Here is a 22,890-nt window from a genome sequence, read left to right as displayed (position 1 = left end):
TTCAATACAAACTAGGATCTAAGAACAGGGCACCTAGAGACAGAGAATTCATAACATTCAATACAAACTAGGATCTAAGAACAGGGCACCTAGAGACAGAGAATTCATAACATTCAATACAAACTAGGATCTAAGAACAGGGCACCTAGAGACAGAGAATTCATAACATTCAATAGTAGCAAAGTCAGCAAAAGTGCATTAGTGGCAATAAGTGCAAGGAGGCAGGAATAAAGTGCTATCTGCTGTTCAGCAGTTGAATAGCAGGGTTAGGGTTAGGGTTAGGGTTAGCAGTTGAATAGCAGGGTTAGGGCCGATTCATACTCCTATTTTAGAGCCGAATAAAAGTCGGTTCGGCTCTGTAGAGCCTACAATGTGACATCATTTGAGGTTCGGGGGGGCGGGGACCATCCTAAAGTCGGCTCTTCGGTGCTACTGAAAATTTCTGACGAGCCGAAATCATTTCGGCACTACAGCGCCGAAACAGCGGTAAAATAGGAGTATGAATCGGCCCTTAGGGTTAGGGTTAGGGTTAGGGTTAGGGTTAGCAGTTGAATAGCAGGGTTAGGGTTAGGGTTAGGGTTAGCAGTTGAATAGCAGCCGGGACAAAGGATAGTTTGAACCGACGACCTGAGGGCAACAGTTCAAACTCAGACCGAAGTGGGTGATCTGAGACCTCCAGGAGGGAGGAGGCTCTCTTACGCATCTGCCTCTTGTACAGAGCACGACCACGAGCGGCTTGCAGGAGGAGTCTTGGCTGGGGGCTACATGGAGCATATGAAAAGACATCGCGCAGAGCGGGGATTCAACCCGGGTCTCCAAATCACCAGACCAACACGGAACCCACCGAGCCAACAGGGGTAAGTCTGTCTGGAGGCTGTTGTGTGGCAGCGGTGGCCGAATGGTTTGCGGAGCGGTCTTGATACCGGAAGGTCGCTAGTTCGTATCCCCGGACCGGCACGTTAAAATTACCACCGCTGAAGTGCCCTTGAGCAAGGCATTGAACCACTACCATGAAATGTTCTATGAGCAGGGCCTGGCTGTAAACAAGTATCTGATGCTTAGTCCAGTTACCCTGGGTAAATATAGTAACTTTGCTTTGCTTTGCTTTGTGTGCTGACTGCTGAGGACTACATGTAGTGTGAAGTGCTCTTGTTGTTCTAGCGTGTCACTTAACTGACCAACGGGTTGTATTTTGAAGAGTGGACGGAAGTGCTCTCATTGTTTCGGGCGGTGTTTTAACAGTGCTAATGAAACAAACAATGTTTTAGAACGTATTTAAACCCATAAACATTTACTATCGTTACTATTAGTTATTAATGTTATATAAAATAAAATAATTATGTTTTAGAACGTATTTAAAACCCATAAACATTTTACTATCGTTATTATGATTGATATTTGTATTCTTATTCTCGGCGCTCATCAACCATGCAATCATTTAAAAGTATATTCTGCAATTCTCCATTAACACAGGATGGCAGCAAAGCCTAGATTTGGTTTATTTTTTGCAAATGGGTCTTAAAATGAGAGCAAATAATGTAAAGTCGTTGAATGGACACTTAACACCTATAATAATAATAATAATAATAATTCAAGTTATATAAAGTTATAAGGATCCTCACAGCTTCATAATTATAACCATAGAACTATGTATATTGTATAGGTTTCCTCGCACGTTGTGAGCTTGTAGATCGATTCTTTTTTGTCACAGTGTCCGTGTCAAACTGTGCTTCATTTGACACCACAGCTACGATTGGCTAACAGGGCCCTGCTCTGCAGACGCGATACTAACAAGAATTGAGATTTCCCTTTATTATTTTGAGCAGTATAGACGCCTTAGGGCCAAATTCGCCATTGGGCCAATGGGGCCGTGGCCCAGGGGCCCTTGGCTCTCAGGGCCCTTCTGGGAAAATGTAATGCTCTGTAATGGGTTTGAGGCCCTGAAAAAAGCTCCTGGGGACGTTCATTGGCCATTGATTTTGTTAAATTTAGGTCAAAAATTCGATAAAACCACAAAATAACTCAAATAATCTGCACGCACGCACGCTAGGGGGGCCCCACAAATGTACTGGCCCAGGGGCCCTTGTGGGGGTTAATCTGTCCCTTACACCAGTGGTTTTCAACCCTTTTCATATCAAGGCGCATTATTTATTCAGCATTTGAGCCACAGACCACCATTTGATGACATTTAGCCTCTCAGACCCCAAACTTTAGAATATTGTGTTGGATAAGATTGTGTCCACAATTCCATGCTGTATTGATGGTACCAATAGGAGAGATAACAGGCAAACGTTGATCAAAATAACAATTATTTTATATTCTCTAATTGTGTAGATTTATTTCCATTCAGACCTGAGGACGATTCTACAAAAAAAAAAATATATATATATATATAATATAATATAATACCATAAGTGTTTTTAACAAAATAAGTAACATTTAAATTAAATCTTGTTGCTTAAGGAGTCAGGACACTACAAGCCCACAACGCGTCGCATCAGCGATGTGTTGTGGATTCGTAGATCAGCTATTAACTTGTAGATCTGTTGTATGAGCTTGTAGATCTGCTACTTTCCACTCGTTGTATATCCGAGGGAGTGATCCACTAATTGAGATCAATACAAACTCCTACCAGCAGACGGCAGCAATACACTCTTAATGAAAGAAACGGCCGCAAGCATCTTATTTTGAACGTCCCAAGTGGAAGTCGTGTGTGCGTGTGTGTGTGTGCGCTGAACAGCAACAATGACAACGGCACACCAGTAAATCTTATATTATTATTATGTTTATATAATAAATACACTTTATATAATATATACGTTAATGACGGTGTGTTATTATTATTATTACACTCTTTACATAAATTATATCTAAGGTTTATATAAGAAATAAAGTTTATGTAATAGATATGAAAGGTTTATGGTAAGTTATGTTTACACTTTAGATAATAGATAATTATGCAAAGGTTTATTATGGTAAATAGAATACCTATGTATAGCAAATACACCTATTACTAATATAAACTACTACTATGTATTACAGTAAATACGATGGTAAATATAATACTTGTACTTATATGGTACCAGTCAGTCAGTCAGTCAGTCAGTCAGTCATTCAGTCATTCAGTCAGTCAGTCAGTCAGCCAGCCAGTCATTCAGTCAGTCAGTCAGTCAGTCAGTCATTCAGTCAGCCAGCCAGTCATTCAGTCAGTCAGTCAGCCAGTAGTCAGTCAGTCAGTCAGTCAGCCAGCCAGCCAGTCATTCAGTCAGTCAGTCAGTCAGTCAGTCAGCCAGCCAGTCATTCAGTCAGTCACTAGTCAGTCATTCATTCAGTCAGTCAGTCAGCCAGTCAGTGAGTCAGTCAGTCAGTCAGTCAGTCAGTCAGTCAGTCAGCCAGCCAGTCATTCAGCCAGTCAGTCAGTCAGTCAGTCACTAGTCAGTCAGTCAGTCAGTCAGTCAGCCAGTCAGTCAGTCAGCCAGCCAGCCAGCCAGTCAGTCAGTCAGCCAGTCAGTCAGCCAGTCAGTCAGCCAGCCAGTCAGTCAGCCAGCCAGTCAGCCAGCCAGTCAGCCAGCCAGCCAGTCAGTCAGTCAGCCAGCCAGCCAGCCATTCCCTCCCCCAGTCCTCCAGTCATCTGTGATGTTACTTCTTTCAGATGAAAGATGGAGTCCAACCTGCAGCCTCCACGTCTTCACTGCAATGAAACACAATGTATGTCTATAAAACTCTCTCTCTCTCTCCTCTCTCCTCTCTCCTCTCTCTCTCTCTCTCCCTCCCTCCCCTTTGTGGGACACAACGTTTGAGGCACATTTCCCAGTCACTTGTCCAGAGCACAAAAGTCACTTGTCCGGAGCACGAGCACACAAATACATTTTAAATCAATTAAGTGTAAGTTGGTTTTGGTGAAAACATGTTTGAATATTAGATGAATATTCTCAGTTCACAAGTTAATAGCCCTAGAATGTCTGTGATCTTACATACATTTCATGTATTCCAAATAAACTGTCATACAGATTACAGTAGGTCCTATAAATAAATATATATAAATAAACTGTCATACAGATTACAGTAGGTCCTATAAATAAATATATATAAATAAACTGTCATACAGATTACAGTAGGTCCTATAAATAAATATATATAAATAAACTGTCATACAGTAGGTCCTATCCGCGCACGGTTACTATACTGACCTCATCGGCATTTCAACTTGTAGCACTGCCCCCAGTGGATGGCAGAGAACCCTTCACACTGCATCTGCACTCACCCAATCATTCATTCCTACGACTTGGAGTCGTTTTGGGGACTAGTTTCGTATTCATTTGCAAGTTCTGGCAGAAACCATGTATTTAGTCAAATATCTCCACTTTTACACGAGTTGTTCACGGACGACATTCTCTCCTTTGAGGGGCCCGGTATGAGTACAGGACTGAACCATAGAGTATAAAGAAGGATAGAGACTGAACTGGCACGAAGCTCCGCCCATGAAATTAAGAGTCACTTGAAATTAAGAGTCACTTGTCCAACGGACAATTTTAATGCACTTTTCCGGAAAGATGTATTACTTCTCCCGGACAAGCCTTAATGACTCCATGTGTTTACATCACATTGTGTTTCTCCTCTAGACTCCATGCACCTCCTTGTGTGTAAAGAGGAGAGCAGCTCCACTCTGGTCCAGGAGGAAGCAGGAGCTCCGCATGAGGTTGTGTGTAAAGAGGAAGATTCTCCTGGAGAGCAGAGGAACCAGGAGGAACCAGCAGCTCCTCATGTTAAAGATGAGGTAGAACCTCCTCACATTAAAGAGGAACAGCAGGAGATCCTTGTAAGAACAGAGGAGGAGGATGGATCAACCGTGACATCACTAGCAGTGAAAAGTGAAGAAGAAGAAGGTGAAAGCAGAGAGACGGAGCCTGTAGCTTGTAGCAGCGTCTCCACTGAAGAACACATGAAACTACAAGCTTATGTCAAATATTGGGGAGCTTCTCAAGCAACTAGAGATGGTCAGCTCCTCTCTTCACACGGTTCTGAATCTGACACTGAAGACAGCGCAGAATGGGAGGAGACCAGAGAGGATCAGTCACACAAACAGAGATCGTCCTTTTCCTCCAAACCGGCTGGGGGGAAGAAGCCCATTGCATGTGCAGTCTGTGGCAAAAACATTGGTAGAAAAAATTACTTGAAGAGACACATGATGAGCCACACAGGGGAGAAACCCTGTAGCTGTACGGTCTGTAGCAAAGGCTTTGTTCACATGGGCGACCTGAAAAGACACATGAGGATTCACACTGGGGAGAAACCATACAGTTGTACAGTTTGTGGAAAAGGCTATAGTTTAAATGCCAACCTGAAGCAGCACCTGAGAACTCACACAGGCGATAAAAGCTTCAGCTGTACCGATTGTGGCAAAGGATTTTTTCAAATGTGTGATCTGAAGAAACACATGCGGACGCACACAGGGGAGAAACCCTTTAGCTGTACAGTTTGTGGCAACAGCTTTAGTCTAAAGGAGAACCTGAAGATGCACATGAGGATTCATACAGGGGAGAAAGCCTTTAGTTGCACAGTCTGCAGTAAAGGCTTTGTCCAAATGTGTAATCTGAAAAAACACACCAGGACTCATACAGGGGAAAAACCCTTCACCTGTGCAGTCTGTGGCCACAGCTTTAGTGTAAAAACAAATCTGAAAAAACACATGAGAATTCATACGGGTGAAAAACCCTTCTGTTGCACAGTTTGTGGCAACAGTTTTAGTATAAAGGACAGCCTGAAAAGACACATGAGGACTCATACTGGGGAGAAACCCTTTAGCTGCACAGTTTGTGGCAACAGCTTCAGTCTGAATACAAAACTGAAGACGCACATGAGAAGTCATACAGGCGTGGTAAACCCCTTTAGTTGTACACTTTGTGACAAAAGCTTTGTACAAATGCGAGGTCTGAAAAACCATATGAGAAACATTCATTCTGGCGCGGTATGACCAGAAATCACACATTCAACATAAACAAATAAAGCTTACTTTGTCCGGTGAGCCGATACAAGCTCACAGCCTGTGGCGTTGTGGTGAGCCGATACAAGCTCACAGCCTGTGGCGTTGTGGTGAGCCGATCTACAAGCTCACAGCCTGTGGCGTTGTGGTGAGCCGATCTACAAGCTCACAGCCTGTGGCGTTGTGGTGAGCCGATCTACAAGCTCACAGCCTGTGGCGTTGTGGTGAGCCGATACAAGCTCACAGCCTGTGGCGTTGTGGTGAGCCGATCTACAAGCTCACAGCCTGTGGCGTTGTGGTGAGCCGATCTACAAGCTCACAGCCTGTGGCGTTGTGGTGAGCCGATCTACAAGCTCACAGCCTGTTGCGTTGTGGTGAGCCGATCTACAAGCTCACAGCCTGTGGCGTTGTGGTGAGCCGATCTACAAGCTCACAGCCTGTGGCGTTGTGGTGAGCCGATCTACAAGCTCACAGCCTGTGGCGTTGTGGTGAGCCGATCTACAAGCTCACAGCCTGTTGCGTTGTGGTGAGCCGATCTACAAGCTCACAGCCTGTTGCGTTGTGGTGAGCCGATCTACAAGCTCACAGCCTGTGGCGTTGTGGTGAGCCGATCTACAAGCTCACAGCCTGTGGCGTTGTGGTGAGCCGATCTACAAGCTCACAGCCTGTGGCGTTGTGGTGAGCCGATCTACAAGCTCACAGCCTGTGGCGTTGTGGTGAGCCGATCTACAAGCTCACAGCCTGTTGCGTTGTGGTGAGCCGATCTACAAGCTCACAGCCTGTGGCGTTGTGGTGAGCCGATCTACAAGCTCACAGCCTGTGGCGTTGTGGTGAGCCGATCTACAAGCTCACAGCCTGTGGCGTTGTGGTGAGCCGATCTACAAGCTCACAGCCTGTGGCGTTGTGGTGAGCCGATCTACAAGCTCACAGCCTGTGGCGTTGTGGTGAGCCGATCTACAAGCTCACAGCCTGTGGCGTTGTGGTGAGCCGATCTACAAGCTCACAGCCTGTGGCGTTGTGGTGAGCCGATCTACAAGCTCACAGCCTGTTGCGTTGTGGTGAGCCGATCTACAAGCTCACAGCCTGTTGCGTTGTGGTGAGCCGATCTACAAGCTCACAGCCTGTTGCGTTGTGGTGAGCCGATCTACAAGCTCACAGCCTGTTGCGTTGTGACACATTGTGAGATTGTAGTTCAGCTACTGTTAAAAAACAACTTTGAAGGTCGTGTAGCGGCCTGAAAACATCAGCGTTATAACTGGCGTATAGATTAATGAGCTCTGTAATGCAAAGCGGTGTAGTTGTGATCTTTGTAAGTACGTGTGTGTGTGTGTGTGCACTGTGTGTGTGTGACATCACACAGACACGCACTGACCGACCTAATGTTTTATTTTTCATGTTAGTCATTTTAGTTTATGTGTCCGCAAGTAGTTTAATTTTTTCAAGGAGTTCCATGATTTATATAATCTGATTTATAAATTATTATTATGAGAAGAAAGCACTATGGCTTGTTTCCATTGAGGTCCTTCATATTAAATTCATAAAGTAACGTGTTTAGTGAAGACGCTTCAGCACTAAACACTGTGGCTTGTTTCCATTGAGGTCCTTCATATTAAATTCATAAAGTAACGTGTTTAGTGAAGCCTAAACAAACACGTAAGTTGAACTACTGCGATTGTTTTCTGCAAACTTTTAATAAAGTATCCAATCAATCAAACCTCAATACTCATTGTGTCCACTTGAGAGACGCTTCCAATTCTTCATGTTCTATGCAATTGCACGCACACATGCAACACACACACACACACACACACACACACACACACACACACACACACACACACACACACACACACACACACACACACACACACCAGGTTGAATCTATGACTGTTGGCAGTGTGTTTTTCTTTCCAGGTTGAATCTACGACTTAAATAAATGTCCATTAGCTTCTGCTATGACTTTATTGAAGTGAACACCCCCCCCCCCCCTTTACAAAAATACAAAATAAATAAACATAATTTTACTGTTTAGTCCAAACATTTCCACATCACTATCGCTGATGTTAGCCATAAAACATTTCATGTTCTTTTTTTAAACTAAATTAATGCCAACTTTCTCAGACAAGAATATCAACTACAACCTCACCACTTGATCTGCTTTTTAAACATTTAAAGATAAATAACAATATTAACTGCATGGGATCCATCTGTGCCATTGACCCCAGGGGTAGAGTAACTCTCTCTGACCCTAACACTAACCCAGGCATAAACAGAAGATTTGGATTGCAACATTTCCTTTTTCAAAATTCTCACAATTCAAGATTTTTCCAAAATGTAAAAAAATAAATAAAAAAATAGTCCCATCACGATGTGGTAAGCTACAATTTTGAAATAAACTAACTATACATGTTTTACTATACATGCAAACAAATAAACTAACTACATGTTTTTGAAATAGACCAACTAAATTAGAGTTCAAGTGGAGGACCCTCTGGAACTCTCTCAAGGACCCCTGGGTGTCCCCAGACCACACTTTGAGAACTACTGCAAACAATAGAGCACTGAACATAAAATCACAGTGCAACATGTTGTGAACTTGCCGATTGTCTATTTTCTGCAAAAACATCTAATGTAGGCAAGAAGAAAAAACAAACAGAAAATACACCAGAATAGGGCCCTGAGGAACTCCAGTCAACCATATAGGGTTGAACAATTACATTGTCAGAGGCAGCCGCCAATGGGAACAATGCTGTGTTCCCATTGGCAGAGGCAGCCGCCTCAATAGTGTTAATCATAGACATATATACATAGACGCCCCTTCCGGCTCTGAGGCGTGTGTCAAAATTGAAGGCACTATTTTCCCGACATTCCTTGCGAAGAATAGCGGAAGCAAAGCGGAAGCTTGTCAAGCTTCCGCGTGCGTAACATAAGTCCCGGAAAATACGCGCTGTGATTGGCCAGTAGTCACTTGAGTGACAGCGAGAGACATGGAGGAGTCACGTGAGTGACGTCACTCGGGCAGCGACGCAGTCGCCTTCAGCAAATGCCTTCAGCACTTCTAAATAAGAAAGCTGCGGAGAACTGTTGCTTTGTGTTCACTCTTTAATGTTTTCTGTTAGTAATCTAATCCCCCCTGGCTCTGATGTTGTATTGTTAATAACTTTGTTGTTTGTGTTTGTTTGTTTGTCTTGTTTTGTAATGTATATTGTCATGACTGTTATAAAGATTTGTTTAAAAAAAAAAAGCCTTCAGCACTGCACTTCCGCCTTCATTGGGATACACGTCGCTCCAATGAACTGCAGCGGCAAATGAGGCGTCTATGTATATATGTCTATGGTGTTAATCCCCTGCATGAATGTGTTTATCCAAGGCTTTCTTCAGACAGAAACGTTTGCCACAAACGGTACAACTAAAGGGCTTTTCTCCTGTGACTGTTCATGTGTCTCGTCAATTCCCTCTTTTCGGCGAAGCTTTTGCCACAAACTGCACAGGGAGTATGGTGTACGACCATGTGAATCTTCAGGTGTGTGCTGTGATTAAATCCTTTGCCACACCCTGTACAACTGAAGCGTGTCTCCCCCGTGTGTTTTCTCATGTGCATATTCAGATGTCCCTTTTGGTTGTAACTGGTGCCACAAACATTACAACTGAATGGTTTCTGACCCGTGTGAGTCCTCATGTGTTTTGTCAAGGCTCCCTTTTCGCTCCAGCCTTTGCCACAAACCTTACACCTAAAGGGTTTCTCCTGGGTGTGAGTCCTCCTTATGTGTCTCTTCAGGTCGTGTTTGGCACCAAAGCTTTTGCTACACGCTGTGCAACTGAAGGGTTTCTCCCTTGTGTGAGTGATTGCGTGCTGCTTCAGATTTCCCCTTTGATTAAACCCTTTGCCACAAATCGCACACCTAAAAGGTTTCTCTTCTGTATGTATGCGCTTGTGTATCTTCAGACATCCAATCTGATGAAAGCTTTTGCTGCAAACCGCACACCTAAAGGGTTTCTGTCCTCCACAAGGCCTGGCGCTGGCAGATGGAGCTGCTTTGGGTGGTTTCAGGTCATGGGAAACGGACGGCTTGTTGCGTAAAGACATCCTCCGTTCTTCCACGTGTTGCATCTGTGGCTTGGTGCGTAAAGACATCCTCCGTTCTTCCACGTGTTGCATCTGTGGCTTGGTGCGTAAAGACATCCTCCGTCCTTCCACCTGTTGCGTCTGTGGCTTGGTGCGTAAAGACATCCTCTGTCCTTCCACCTGTTGCCTCTGTGATTTCAGTTTGTTTGAAGGTGACTGATCCTCCCTGGTCTCCTCCCACTCAGCACTGTCTTCAGTGTCAGATTCAGAGCCGTGTGAAGAGACAGGCTCCACATCAGCTTGTAGTTCCATGTGTTTCCATGTGGAGGCGCTCCCTGCTACTGGCTCCGTCTCTCTGCTTTCACTTTTCACTGCTAGTGATGTCACGGTTGATCCATCCTCCTCCTCTGTTCTTACAAGGATCTCCTGCTGTTCCTCTTTAATATGAGGAGGTTCTACCTCATCTTTAACATGAGGAGCTGCTGGTTCCTCCTGGTTCCTCTGCTCTCCAGGAGAATCCTCCTCTTTACACACAACCTCATGCGGAGCTCCTGCTTCCTCCTGGACCAGAGTGGAGCTGCTCTCCTCTTTACACACAAGGAGGTGCATGGAGTCTAGAGGAGAAAGACAATGTGATGTAAACACATGGAGTCTAGAAACGGTTGAGAAATGACAGTTACCGTGTGGGGGTCCCTCTACTGTACTGTACTGTACTGTCACTGTACTGTACTGGCACACCCAAAATCATCATATATAGTTAATATGTGCGTGTGTGTTAGGTTGCGCACAGGTGGTGAAAAACCGCCATGCTGTTTTCGTACTCATACCCAGCCAGGCACCCACCCAGCCACCCACCCACACACATAGCTCCGTAAGGGAGTGGTTGCTCCACTCAAAAAGCTATATGCAATATATACACAATGAGCTATATAAACATAATACATGATACACACACACACACAGCATATTCCGTGCTCAGCCAATCAGCTGAGCACATTCCGTGCTCATATGGACAGACTTTGACGTGGCCAAAAAAAGGCTGAAAAGTGAATCAATCAAATCATAACAATTGACTCATTGGGAGACCTAAAGGTCAGAGGTCAGATATAAAGGTCAAAGGTCAAATCTAAAGGTCAAACGTATTTTGATGAATGAGTTTTGGGTTTTATTTTTACTTTTTATTGTATTATTGATAAGCCTCTTTAAGCCTCTCTGACTGTCACCGTTCTCTACAAATAATACCAAATGTTATTCATAGACTTTCATTGAGTGGGAGGAGACCAGGGAGGATCAGTCACCTTTTTTACGATCATTCATTTTATTTATATATAAAAAAAAGATCATAGTTATAAAACACAATCATAATGAACAGATTAAGGATCAAAGTGTTGTACAATTCAGAGAAAATATGAGCAGTAAATTTAAAACTAAAACATAACCATTAAAGGTTTCATAAATTAAATTTTACACCCTGAACTTTGACCTCAGTTACACCCAAACACACCCTGAACTTTGAACATTCAGTGTATTTTCTGTGGTATGGGGGTTTTCTCTGTGTGTTCTGAACCCTTTTGAGCTGCAAAGAAAACAGGCAAACAGGCCTCAACAGTGACATCTGCTGGCAACTTATTATGACATATATGGGATTTGTGGAGTCTTAAAGCTCATTCATAGTCTGGATTTCCGGTGGTGAGGTGACCACAAATAACGTGGAGCGGTGGTGAGTAAAAACAGAGAGAAGGGCTGGGGCAGTGGCGGTTGTTTACTCTTCACCGCGGCTCGTGACGTCATGTTAGTCGTCACCTCACCGCCGAAAATACAGACTATGAATAACGCTTTACCTCACAGTCCACAGGCAAATCAGAGCACCTTTTTGAGCCAGAAAACCCAACACCACAGAAAATCTACTGAATGTTAAAAAGTTCATATATTTTGGGTGCAATTGAGCTCAGAAAACGTTTAAAAAAACACACCCGTGTGAAGTGAGGGGCTCTTATCATTATACATCATAATACATCATCTTGTTAACAACTGAATATATGTGATTGGTTAATTAGCTGATTTGCTCGTCTACATTAATGTTTGTGTTGCCACAAAGTTACGTCATATTTGACGGACATGTGACCTAATTTCTCCAGTCATTGTCAAAGGCAAATATGAGACGTGTGGCGACAAAAGCTGTAGAAGTTTTCTGAAAAACCTAGGGGACACAGGGGCAGGGGAAGGCAGTATAGAGACCAGGGCTGCGTTCGAATTCATTCCCTATGCCCCATATAGTGCACTACTTTGGGGTTCCGCCATTTTGTTATAGTGTCCGAATATGTAGTGAGCATTTTTGCACCCTAATGTAGTGGACTGAAGTATCCCACAATGCACCGGGAATTGTAGGGACCATCCGATGGTCACTACAAAAACACAGCGAAGCAAATCTGCCCCATAATGCATTGCGCAAGCTCGCATGCGCAAACGCACATGCACGCGTTTGCGCGCACGTGCGCTGCTTCTGCATGCATGCGCTTATTGCGCTCCAACTCAGAAGAGGCAGAAGTTGAACCAGCGAAAGAAATCAACACAAATGTACTTTTTAAACTTTCGTTTCCCCTCTCTTTTCATTTGCAATAGTATTACTAATCTGATTCATTGTATCACCCAGGCCCAGCATGACGTTAGGAGAGGAATGAGTTGCTTGCTGTAGAAGGCCTTATATTTTAATAGTTTTTGGATTAAGGTTGGTGAGGTTGTAAAGCTATGTGCTAAAGTCCAATATATATTTTGTACATGCATGTGAGACACATTAATGGTGTCTCCGAACATATGTTTTATTAATATGAATTAATTCCTGCCATTAAAAAATATATGTTATCTAACATTATTTAATTGAATTGCGCTAAATACATTAAAACTTCATTATGTAGGCAGTAATTTATTGGACTGCTGTTTCTGTTAACGTCCGTATTGTGAGCAGAGCTTGTAGATCGGCTACTTTTGGTAATTCTTTACCAAAAGTACCCGATCTACAAGCTCACAACACGGACGTCGCGTTTCTTATAGATCGGCTATTTTTGTCGTACCCCCCCCCCCCCCCACCCCAGGATTAGCAGGGGTTCATAATCATGCTGCTGATATTTTCATATTGTCAAGGTGGTGCACTGTTTTCATATTGCTGGATAATGGATATATTAATTTATTGATAATAATCATAGGCCTATGTTATTTTAAAAGAATAACCTTTTTATCATCATTTCAGCAGCAGCGTTTTGACTGTTTTTTTGTAGTCAGTTGATTCTTCATATCAAAATGAGTGAAACGGCCGGGATGATTTGTTTATTTTTCATACAGTTCTTTATGAGGCGATCTGAAAAAACCCTATGGGGATTACAATGCAAACAAATAAAAAGTACATGAACCCGCGGACCTATAGTGCCCTCTACCGATATTGACGTCAGAGTCGGTGCTCCCCATATAGGGAGTATTGTCCGGATTAATCACTATTTGAGTCCACTGAGTCTGGGTCCCCGTATGGGGAGTAGGGAACAACCCTAGCAATTCGAACGCAGCCCAGGATTACTGCACGTTTTAGCTGACGACCCCCGGAAGTACTTTGGCCATAAAATATCTTCTCCATTTGTATCTCTCTCCTCCTTTTTTAACATCTCAGATGAATGGAGGTTAAATTATTTAACAACATCTAAGACAGAAGAAACAAATACATTTATTTATTTATTTATAACTATTTAACAACATCTCACTCTGGTTTTGGCTGCTGTCGATCCTTCCTCATGACGTCTCACATTGTTATTATTCTGCAGGCTTTTCTTCCGTATGAATCGCCATGTGTTTCTTCAAAACCTGCTTTACACTAAAATGTTTGCCGCAAATGGTGCAACTAAAGGGTTTTTCCCCTGTGTGTGACAGCATGTGCATCTTCAGACTACCGCTTTGATTAAAGCTTTTGACACACACTTTACAGCTAAAGGGTCTTTCCCCGGTGTGAGTCCTCATGTGTCTTTTCAAATTCTCATTCCGGTTAAATCTTTTGTTGCAAACTTTACAGCTGAAGGGCATTTCGCCTGTATGTATTCTCATGTGCATCTTTAGGCTCTCACTTCGATTAAAACATTTACCACAAACTGCACAACTGAAGGGGTTCTCTCCCGTGTGTATCCTCATGTGTTTTGTGAGATGTCCCTTTTCGCCCCAGGCTTTCCCGCAAACCGTACAGACGAAGGGTTTTTCTCCCGTGTGGATTCTCATGTGCAACTTCAGACTTCCAATCTGGTTAAATCGTTTCCCACAGACTGTACAACTATAGGGGTTTTCCCCGGTGTGGATCATTACGTGCCTCTTTAAACTCTCGTTCAGATTAAAGCTTTTTCCACAGAATGCGCAGCTAAATGGCTTCTCTCCCGTGTGGATGATCATGTGTCTCTTCAGGTTTCCCGTTTGATTAAAACTTTTGCCACAAACCGTGCAACTAAACGGCTCCTCCTCCCCCCCCGTGTGACTGGCTGAGCCTGACTCCTCCCACTCGTCGCTGTCTTCAGTGTCCGATTCAGAACCGTGCGAAGAGAGACGCTCTAGACCAGCTTGTAGTTCCATGTGTTTCCATGTGGAGGCGCTACCTGCTACTGGCTCCGTTTCTCTGCTTTCACTTTTCACTGCTAGTGATGTCACGGTTGATCCATCCTCCTCCTGTTCCTCTTTAATGTGAGGAACTGCTGCTTCCTCCTGGACCAGACTGGAGCCGCTCTCCTCTTTACACACAAGGAGGTGCATGGAGTCTAGAGGAGAAACACAATGTGATGTAAACACATGGAGTCTAGAGGAGAAACACAATGTGATGTAAACACATGGAGTCTAGAGGAAACACAATGTGATGTAAACACATGGAGTCTAGAGGAAACACAATGTGATGTAAACACATGGAGTCTAGAGGAGAAACACAATGTGATGTAAACACATGGAGTCTAGAGGAGAAACACAATGTGATGTAAACACATGGAGTCTAGAGGAGAAACACAATGTGATGTAAACACATGGAGTCTAGAGGAGAAACACAATGTGATGTAAACACATGGAGTCTAGAGGAGAAACACAATGTGATGTAAACACATGGAGTCTAGAGGAAACACAATGTGATGTAAACACATGGAGTCTAGAGGAGAAACACCATGTGATGTAAACACATGGAGTCTAGAGGAAACACAATGTGATGTAAACACATGGAGTCTAGAGGAGAAACACAATGTGATGTAAACACATGGAGTCTAGAGGAGAAACACCATGTGATGTAAACACATGGAGTCTAGAGGAGAAACACAATGTGATGTAAACACATGGAGTCTAGAGGAGAAACACAATGTGATGTAAACACATGGAGTCTAGAGGAGAAACACCATGTGATGTAAACACATGGAGTCTAGAGGAGAAACACCATGTGATGTAAACATGTGGAGTCTAGAGGAGAAACACAATGTGATGTAAACACATGGAGTCTAGAGGAGAAACACAATGTGATGTAAACACATGGAGTCTAGAGGAGAAAAACAATGTGATGTAAACACATGGAGTCTAGAGCCGTAATATTTAAGGAGTGGAAATACAGCATGATACCAACAAATCCGCAACATGTAACTGGTTTGGTGTAAGAACAGGATTTTCCCATTGAATGAACTCCCATGGACTGAACTCCCATTCCAGTATTTTTCTCTCGGAAACTGTAAGGGCTAAAGTTACAATACTTGGAGGGCAGGTTAATCATAATAAAAATCACACCTGTGTGAAGTGAGGGGCGCTCTTATCATCGTACATCAGCATGACATAAAATAGTTACCATGCCTACTGACTACATGACACTATGATGTAAAATTCTCCATTCATTTTCAATGGGAATTTAATGTTTGTGTAAGACGAAGTTTCCTATATTCACTAAAAGCTGAATATAGGAGGCGCTAGCACCCCTCAAAAAGATTAAATAATAATAATAATTACCAATAATTACTTCAGTCAGCCTCATGGTGGCGCTATAACAGCACACATCACGTTTTGGCCCGTAGGTCGGAAAATCTAGATTTAGGCCAGGTCCATTTGTGCCTGTATATCTTGGCTTTTCTTCAAAACAGACTTTTTGATCCTCCTCCAAATTTTGTCCAAATCTCACAAAAATCGGTACACATGATCTCTGGACCCATGCGATAAACTTATGTAAAACACACGTTACTGTTTTGTCTGAAAAAGGCTTCCAACGTTACTGGGAGGAGCCTATTTGACGAAAAAACACGAACAAAAGTTGTTGAGGGTCGTGTACTAGGGCTGACCCAAAAAAATCGATTATTCGACGATCGATCGATATGCACGGGAATCGATCTTGAAATAAAAAATCGAATAGTCATTAAAAAAAAAAAAAAAAAAAAAGGCGGCCGCTTTTGGTCCGCGAGCCGGCCCCATTTGGTCCGCGAGCCATACTGCATGCTGGCGCCTCGCAGACCTCGCAACGTCGCCTCCCACCTCGCAACGCCGCCTCCCCTCTCCCCCCTCACTCGTGCAGGTAACAAGGAAGTCAACAAGAACAGCTGCAGCCATGCCGTCCCAAAAGAAATCAAAAGTGTGGTTGCATTTTAAAATATGCCAAGATAACAAAGAACAAGTGGTGTGTCAAATATGTGACAAGAAATTGGCGTATCACAAGTCCACGACGAGTTTGAAGAATCACTTGGAACATGTAAGTATCATAATAAACAAAACGTGCTTCGGAGGCGAAACATAATAGCCCAGGGCTAAGGTTAGACACGTGGCTAATTGTTATCATTATGTTTTTAGGTGCATGAGATAAATCTGGACGGTGCATCTGGTTCCAGCACGACACAAACAACATTGGAGTCAACAGTGAGGACACTTACGGAACGCAGGAAGGGTGCCATAACCGCTGGACTTGTCTCAATGATTGCCATGGACATGAGACCAATAAACTTGATAGAAGGAAAAGGGTTTAAATGTTTCATGAAAATAGTGGAGCCAGGCTATACTGTACCCAAGAGAGAGTATGTCTCAAGTGAACTTACTGTAAAACACAAAGCCATAAAGAATATAGTTCGTAGTGAAATTGATCAGTGCTCTGCAGTTAGTTTCACAACGGATATATGGTCCAGTATAAAAATGGAAGGATACATGACGGTGACAGCTCACATGATAACCAGCGACTGGGAAATGAAAAACTACGTGCTAGAGACCAAGATAATGGAGGAGGCTCACACAGGTGTAAACATTGCAACAAGACTTGGAGAAGTAGCCGACGCATACGCTATACCTGCAGAGAAGAGGGTCGCTGTCGTGAGCGATAATGCAATATGGTTGTGTGCCTCGATACACTGCAAGGAGAAGAGAGTTGGGAGAATGTCAAGGGGGTCCGTTGCGCGGGGCACACACTGCAGCTTTGCATTAATGCAGCACTAAAACACCACGACCCAGTAACCCGTACCGTGGGATTTGGAAGGCGACTGGTGTCCGCCTTTAAAAAAAGTTGTACCAAAACTGCGGCCTTAACAGAGAAACAGCGGAGTCAGAATATCGTAGAACATTGCCTCATTCAAGATGTCGCAACACGCTGGAACTCCACATATTCTATGCTAGAGCGTCTCTGTGAACAAAGGTGGCCAATCTCCGCTGTCCTGTCTGATCCAAGCATCACCAAAAGAGCTGACCGGAGTCTCGACCTGACAACGGAGCAGTGGGCCATGGCAGAGGATACCGCTGCCGTCCTGGGGCCTTTTGTCACTCTGACTGAAATGCTGTCTAAAGAGGAAAATGTGTCCATATCAGCAGTACTGCCAATGCTGTCAAAGATTAAAAACAATTTTCTCACATTGGGAGCTGGCGACAGTCCCGCCACAAAAGCTCTGAAACGTAAACTGACAGAGGAAATTAATAAGAGGTGGGAATTCTCAGACCCGACTGATGCTGCTGTTCTGGGCGCAGCCCTCGATCCCCGCTCCAAGAGGTTAAAGTGGCTAACTGACGAGGAAAAGGAAGCCGTGCGCACGGAGCTAACTACGTTGGCTGAGAGCCTGAGAGTGAGACCAGCGATCAGGGTCCGGGAGGAGGCCGTGAGTGACGCCGACAGCCAGGCCAGTGGCAGTGGCAGTGACACGGATTCACAGGCTAAGAGGGCTAAAATAACGGACCGAGAGAAAACACGTAAACTCCTCTCAATGGACGACGATGATGATGATGATGGATCCGAGGGAGATCAGGACGAGGGGCCGACTGCAGAGAGAGAACTGAATGACTTTGTTACAGACAAATCCAAAGCGAGTTCCGGACCACTGTCGTGGTGGAAAGACAACGCGCCACGTTATCCCAAATTGGCAACTGTAGCTAAGAGGATTCTCTCTATCCCTGCCACTTCAACCCCGTCAGAGCGCATCTTCTCCAAAGCGGGATTTATTGTCAACAAAACTAGAAGTTGCCTGTTGCCAAAGAATGTAGACACATTGGTTTTTTTGGCACACAACGAAATTCGGGTCCAAACCAACAGCAGTGAGTAGAGTGAGTCGTCATTGTGTCAATCAAGGCCTGGCAAGCTCAGTAGCCTATTAAGCCTAATTATTGTTTTCTTTAGTTTTTAATTACACTTTTATTTTTATTTAGCCTCAAATGAAGGCACAGCACAGAGCACACAGCCATGCACTTTGTTTTATTTATGTTAAAAAAAAAGAAGTAATGCTGCACTTTGTTTTCGTTTACTTAATAATTGTGATAAGAGAAGTAATGCCTCTGTTAATATTTTCTGTATAGTTTTAACTATAATATTGCACTGATACTATTGTTTAATTCCTTAATTCCTCCTTTGCTCCGCGAGCCATGCCTCGCAGAAAGCGCCGCATCATTGTTGCTGTGAGTGCCGTCATAAGGCCTCGATTAAATGACGCTTTATTTACGGCAAGAGGAGGAGAAAAAATCCGTTCGTTTACACTTGACAGACAGCGACATGTGCTGTTTTGAATGGTAGCCAAACTGTTACGTTTATTAAGTTTTTTGTTCCATAGAGAGCTCAGCCTAGAGGGTTTGATTGATTTAAGAGTTCATTAATGTTACGGTCGGGTGGTGCTTTTTTGGTGTTTTCAAAATGCCTTTCGTTTACAATTTCTGCCTGGGTTATATATTTGAGAGGTAATGCCTGTGTTTGATTGATTGATTGAAATATGTATTAACAGTTTGCAGAATTACAGTACATTTCAAGCACAAACTCAATACAAAGACTGTTAACTGTGAGTGGACGACCCAAAGCCTAATTATTTGTGCGTCACTGGCACTGCGTTCATGAAGGCAGCTACAACTGGGCGTAAAGCAACTTGTTGTTAAATAAAATAATTGAGACCAATTCAAGCATGCGTTTCTCTCTGCTATTGCTATATCGTTGTTTTATTTATTTTAAGCCTATTTCATTGCGTCGCGCCTCGCGGCCCGCGGCACCCCCCCCCCCCCCCCCCCGTCGGATGTCGAAGCGTCGACGATCGATCGGCATTCGTTTCGAAGCGTCGATCATCAAAAACGTGATCGAAGGTCAGCCCTATCGTGTACGCAACAAATCGCCAAAAGCATTTCCACTTCGACCATGCAAATGTAACCATATGGGGCTACAGAATGAGTGTAGGGACTGAGGTCACATATGGGGCTAGCTACAGAATGAGTGTAGGGACTGAGGTCACATATGGGGCTACAGAATGAGTGTAGGGACTGAGGTCACATATGGGGTTACAGAATGAGTGTAGGGACTGAGGTCACATATGGGGCTACAGAATGAGTGTAGGGACTGAGGTCACATATGGGGTTACAGAATGAGTGTAGGGACTGAGGTCACATATGGGGCTACAGAATGAGTGTAGGGACTGAGGTCACATATGGGGCTAGCTACAGAATGAGTGTAGGGACTGAGGTCACATACGGGGCTACAGAATGAGCGTAGGGACTGAGGTCACATATGGGGCTACAGAATGAGTGTAGGGACTGAGGTCACATATGGGGCTACAGAATGAGTGTAGGGACTGAGGTCACATATGGGGCTACAGAATGAGTGTAGGGACTGAGGTCACATATGGGGCTACAGAATGAGTGTAGGGACTGAGGTCACATATGGGGCTACAGAATGAGTGTAGGGACTGAGGTCACATATGGGGCTACAGAATGAGTGTAGGGACTGAGGTCACATATGGGGCTACAGAATGAGCGTAGGGACTGAGGTCACATACGGGGCTACAGAATGAGCGTAGGGACTGAGGTCACATATGGGGTTGCCTGCCTGCCTGCCTGCCTGCCTGTCTGTCTGTCTGCCTGCCTGTCTGTCTCTCTGTCCCTCATCCATCCATCTTTATCCTGTCTGCCTGCCTGCCTGCCTGCCTGCCTGCCTGTCTGTCTGTCTGTCTGTCCCTCATCCATCCATCTCTATCCTGTCTCTCTGCCTGCCTGCCTGCCTGCCTGCCTGCCTGTCTGTCTCTCTGTCCCTCATCCATCCATCTTTATCCTGTCTGCCTGCCTGCCTGCCTGCCTGTCTGTCTGTCTGTCCCTCATCCATCCATCTCTATCCTGTCTGCCTGCCTGCCTGCCTGCCTGTCTGTCTGTCTGCCTGTCTGTCTGTCTGTCCCTCATCCATCCATCTCTATCCTGTCTGCCTGCCTGCCTGCCTGCCTGTCTGTCTGTCCCTCATCCATCCATCTCTATCCTGTCTGCCTGCCTGCCTGCCTGCCTGTCTGTCTGTCTGTCTGTCCCTCATCCATCCATCTCTATCCTGTCTGTCTGTCTGTCTGTCTGTCTGTCTGTCTGTCTGTCTGTCATATCAACATAAACATGATGCATGATAATTAGTATTAAGATATAAATGATATAAATATGATGATAAACTTACTGCTGTCTAGAGGTAGTTATAATTAAAATGAGTATTATAATATAGTATAAAATACTATATTATAGTATAGAGTAATAGAGTTGTCCCAATACTATTTTTTTCAGACCGAGTACGAGTACTTCACTTTTAGTTCTCGCCGATACTGAGTGCCGATAAGAGTACTTTATTTTTGTTGAGTAACCACTTGTTTTACCCCCTTTTTCTCACAGATGCAGATGGATCTCCAATTGTCAGTTATCATTTTATGCTTGTAGATCGGCTGTTTTTGGCGATTTGCTGCAGTGTTGGGTCAGACTTGCTCCCGTTGCATTCGTTCAGCCTATAGTGTCAATTGGATGTTTTCGGGTCAGAGTATCGGGGCCGGTTCAGTACTTGAGGGTGGTATCGGCCCAAGTAACAGATCTCTATTATAGTATATCTAGTATAGATATAAGTATATATAAACTTACTGCTGTTTAGAGGTAGTTATAATTATAATTAGTATTATAATGATATAAGTATATGATGATAAACGTACTGCTGTTTAGAGGTAGTTATAATTATAATTAGTATTATAATGATATAAGTATATGATGATAAACGTACTGCTGTTTAGAGGTAGTTATAATTATAATTAGTATTATAATGATATAAGTATATGATGATAAACGTACTGCTGTTAAGAGGTAGTTATAATTATAATTAGTATTATAATGATATAAGTATATGATGATAAACGTACTGCTGTTTAGAGGTAGTTATAATTATAATTAGTATTATATAGTATAATATACTATATTATAGTATAGATATAAGTATATATAAACTTACTGCTGTTTAGAGGAAGCTCTGGTTGTTCTTCTTTGACAGAAAGAGTCCAGGTTGGAGTAGAATTCATCTTCACCTCCTGCAGAAAAACAATAACAATGTTAATGTTTCATCATCATCATCCTAATAATAATAATCATAATAAACATCAGCTTTTTGAAACTATCAGATCTACAAGCTCACAGAGAGTCACACTGCGATGCTTCTTCTGAGCTTGTAGATCTAGTTTAAAATAATCTTGGAGAACATTTGAATAATTTGGAATATTTTAAACAACAAAAACAGGCAGGCAGGCAGACAGGCAGACAGACAGACAGACAGGCAGGCAGACAGGCAGGCAGGCAGGCAGACAGACAGACAGACAGACAGACAGGCAGGCAGGCAGACAGACAGACAGACAGACAGATACCTGTTATGTTGACTCCATTAATTCATCACATGTTGACAAACAATGTCAAACATTAAGTAGCTCTAACGTTCTCCTGTTAGATTAGTTTAATTAAATGTAGGCCTATTAGTTTAATGTTTCAACACTACAAGCTACACTGTATCAGTGACTTTAATTAAATGTATTAGTTTAATGTTTCTGTGACGCATCAAAAGTACAAGCTAGCCTAGTCGCTACACCAGCGTTCTGTCAGCAGATATAATACACACACACTGAGGACTTCCGTTCACACCTTTCAAAATAAAACTCTTTGGACCATGGTGGGTGCGCGGCGCGTGCGTGTGCGCGCGTGTGTGTGTGTATTTTCCAGCAGTGATTCAAAACATTGTAATTTCAATTTATGGTTGATGCGTTAGTCTATACGGACCCCCATTTAATGACCTTTATATCTCTGGGACCCAACATTTATATTGTAAAATCAATGTTAATTTAACATTATGGGTCCTTTTCAACTGTCCCTCAAGGACCGCTGGGGGTCCCCGGACCCCCTGGAACTCCCTCAAGGACCGCTGGGGGTCCCCGGACCCCCTGGAACTCCCTCAAGGACCCCTGGGGGTCCCCGGACCCTGCACTTTGGGAACCACTGCCTTAGGTTAGGTTTAGGACCATATATGGTGTGGCTTCAGGGTGGTAGCATAGAACTGGACTGGCCTTAAAGTAGGCCTGGATTGGACTGGACTGGCCTT

The 22,890-nt window shown here is 43.6% G+C and overlaps 1 protein-coding gene across 5 annotated transcripts; it reads right to left on the bottom strand.

The window, feature by feature from the left end:
- Nucleotides 1-8,036: 8,036 nt before the first annotated feature.
- On the bottom strand, nucleotides 8,037-22,382 carry LOC306918998 (uncharacterized protein). Of its 5 annotated transcripts, none has more exons than XM_079531837.1 (4): nucleotides 22,166-22,382; nucleotides 21,760-21,835; nucleotides 13,799-14,830; nucleotides 8,037-10,663 (listed from the first exon to the last, which is right to left on the bottom strand). In XM_079531837.1, exons 2-3 carry the CDS (start codon nucleotides 21,824-21,826, stop codon nucleotides 13,848-13,850), a joined length of 1,050 nt encoding a protein of 349 aa, XP_079387963.1. In that variant the 5' UTR covers nucleotides 21,827-21,835; nucleotides 22,166-22,382; the 3' UTR covers nucleotides 8,037-10,663; nucleotides 13,799-13,847. The 5 variants fall into 5 exon arrangements, with proteins under 5 accessions (XP_079387963.1, XP_079387964.1, XP_079387960.1 ...); XM_079531838.1 differs by having other exon boundaries at nucleotides 14,517-14,830; XM_079531834.1 differs by having other exon boundaries at nucleotides 14,672-14,830.
- Nucleotides 22,383-22,890: the final 508 nt, after the last annotated feature.

The sequence above is a fragment of the Electrona antarctica genome, assembly GCF_951216825.1.
Source record: "Electrona antarctica genome assembly, contig: scaffold_54, whole genome shotgun sequence".
Classification (NCBI taxonomy): domain Eukaryota; kingdom Metazoa; phylum Chordata; class Actinopteri; order Myctophiformes; family Myctophidae; genus Electrona; species Electrona antarctica.
The sequence above is the reverse complement of the archived record's forward strand: the minus strand, read 5'-3'. Positions and strand labels throughout refer to the sequence as shown.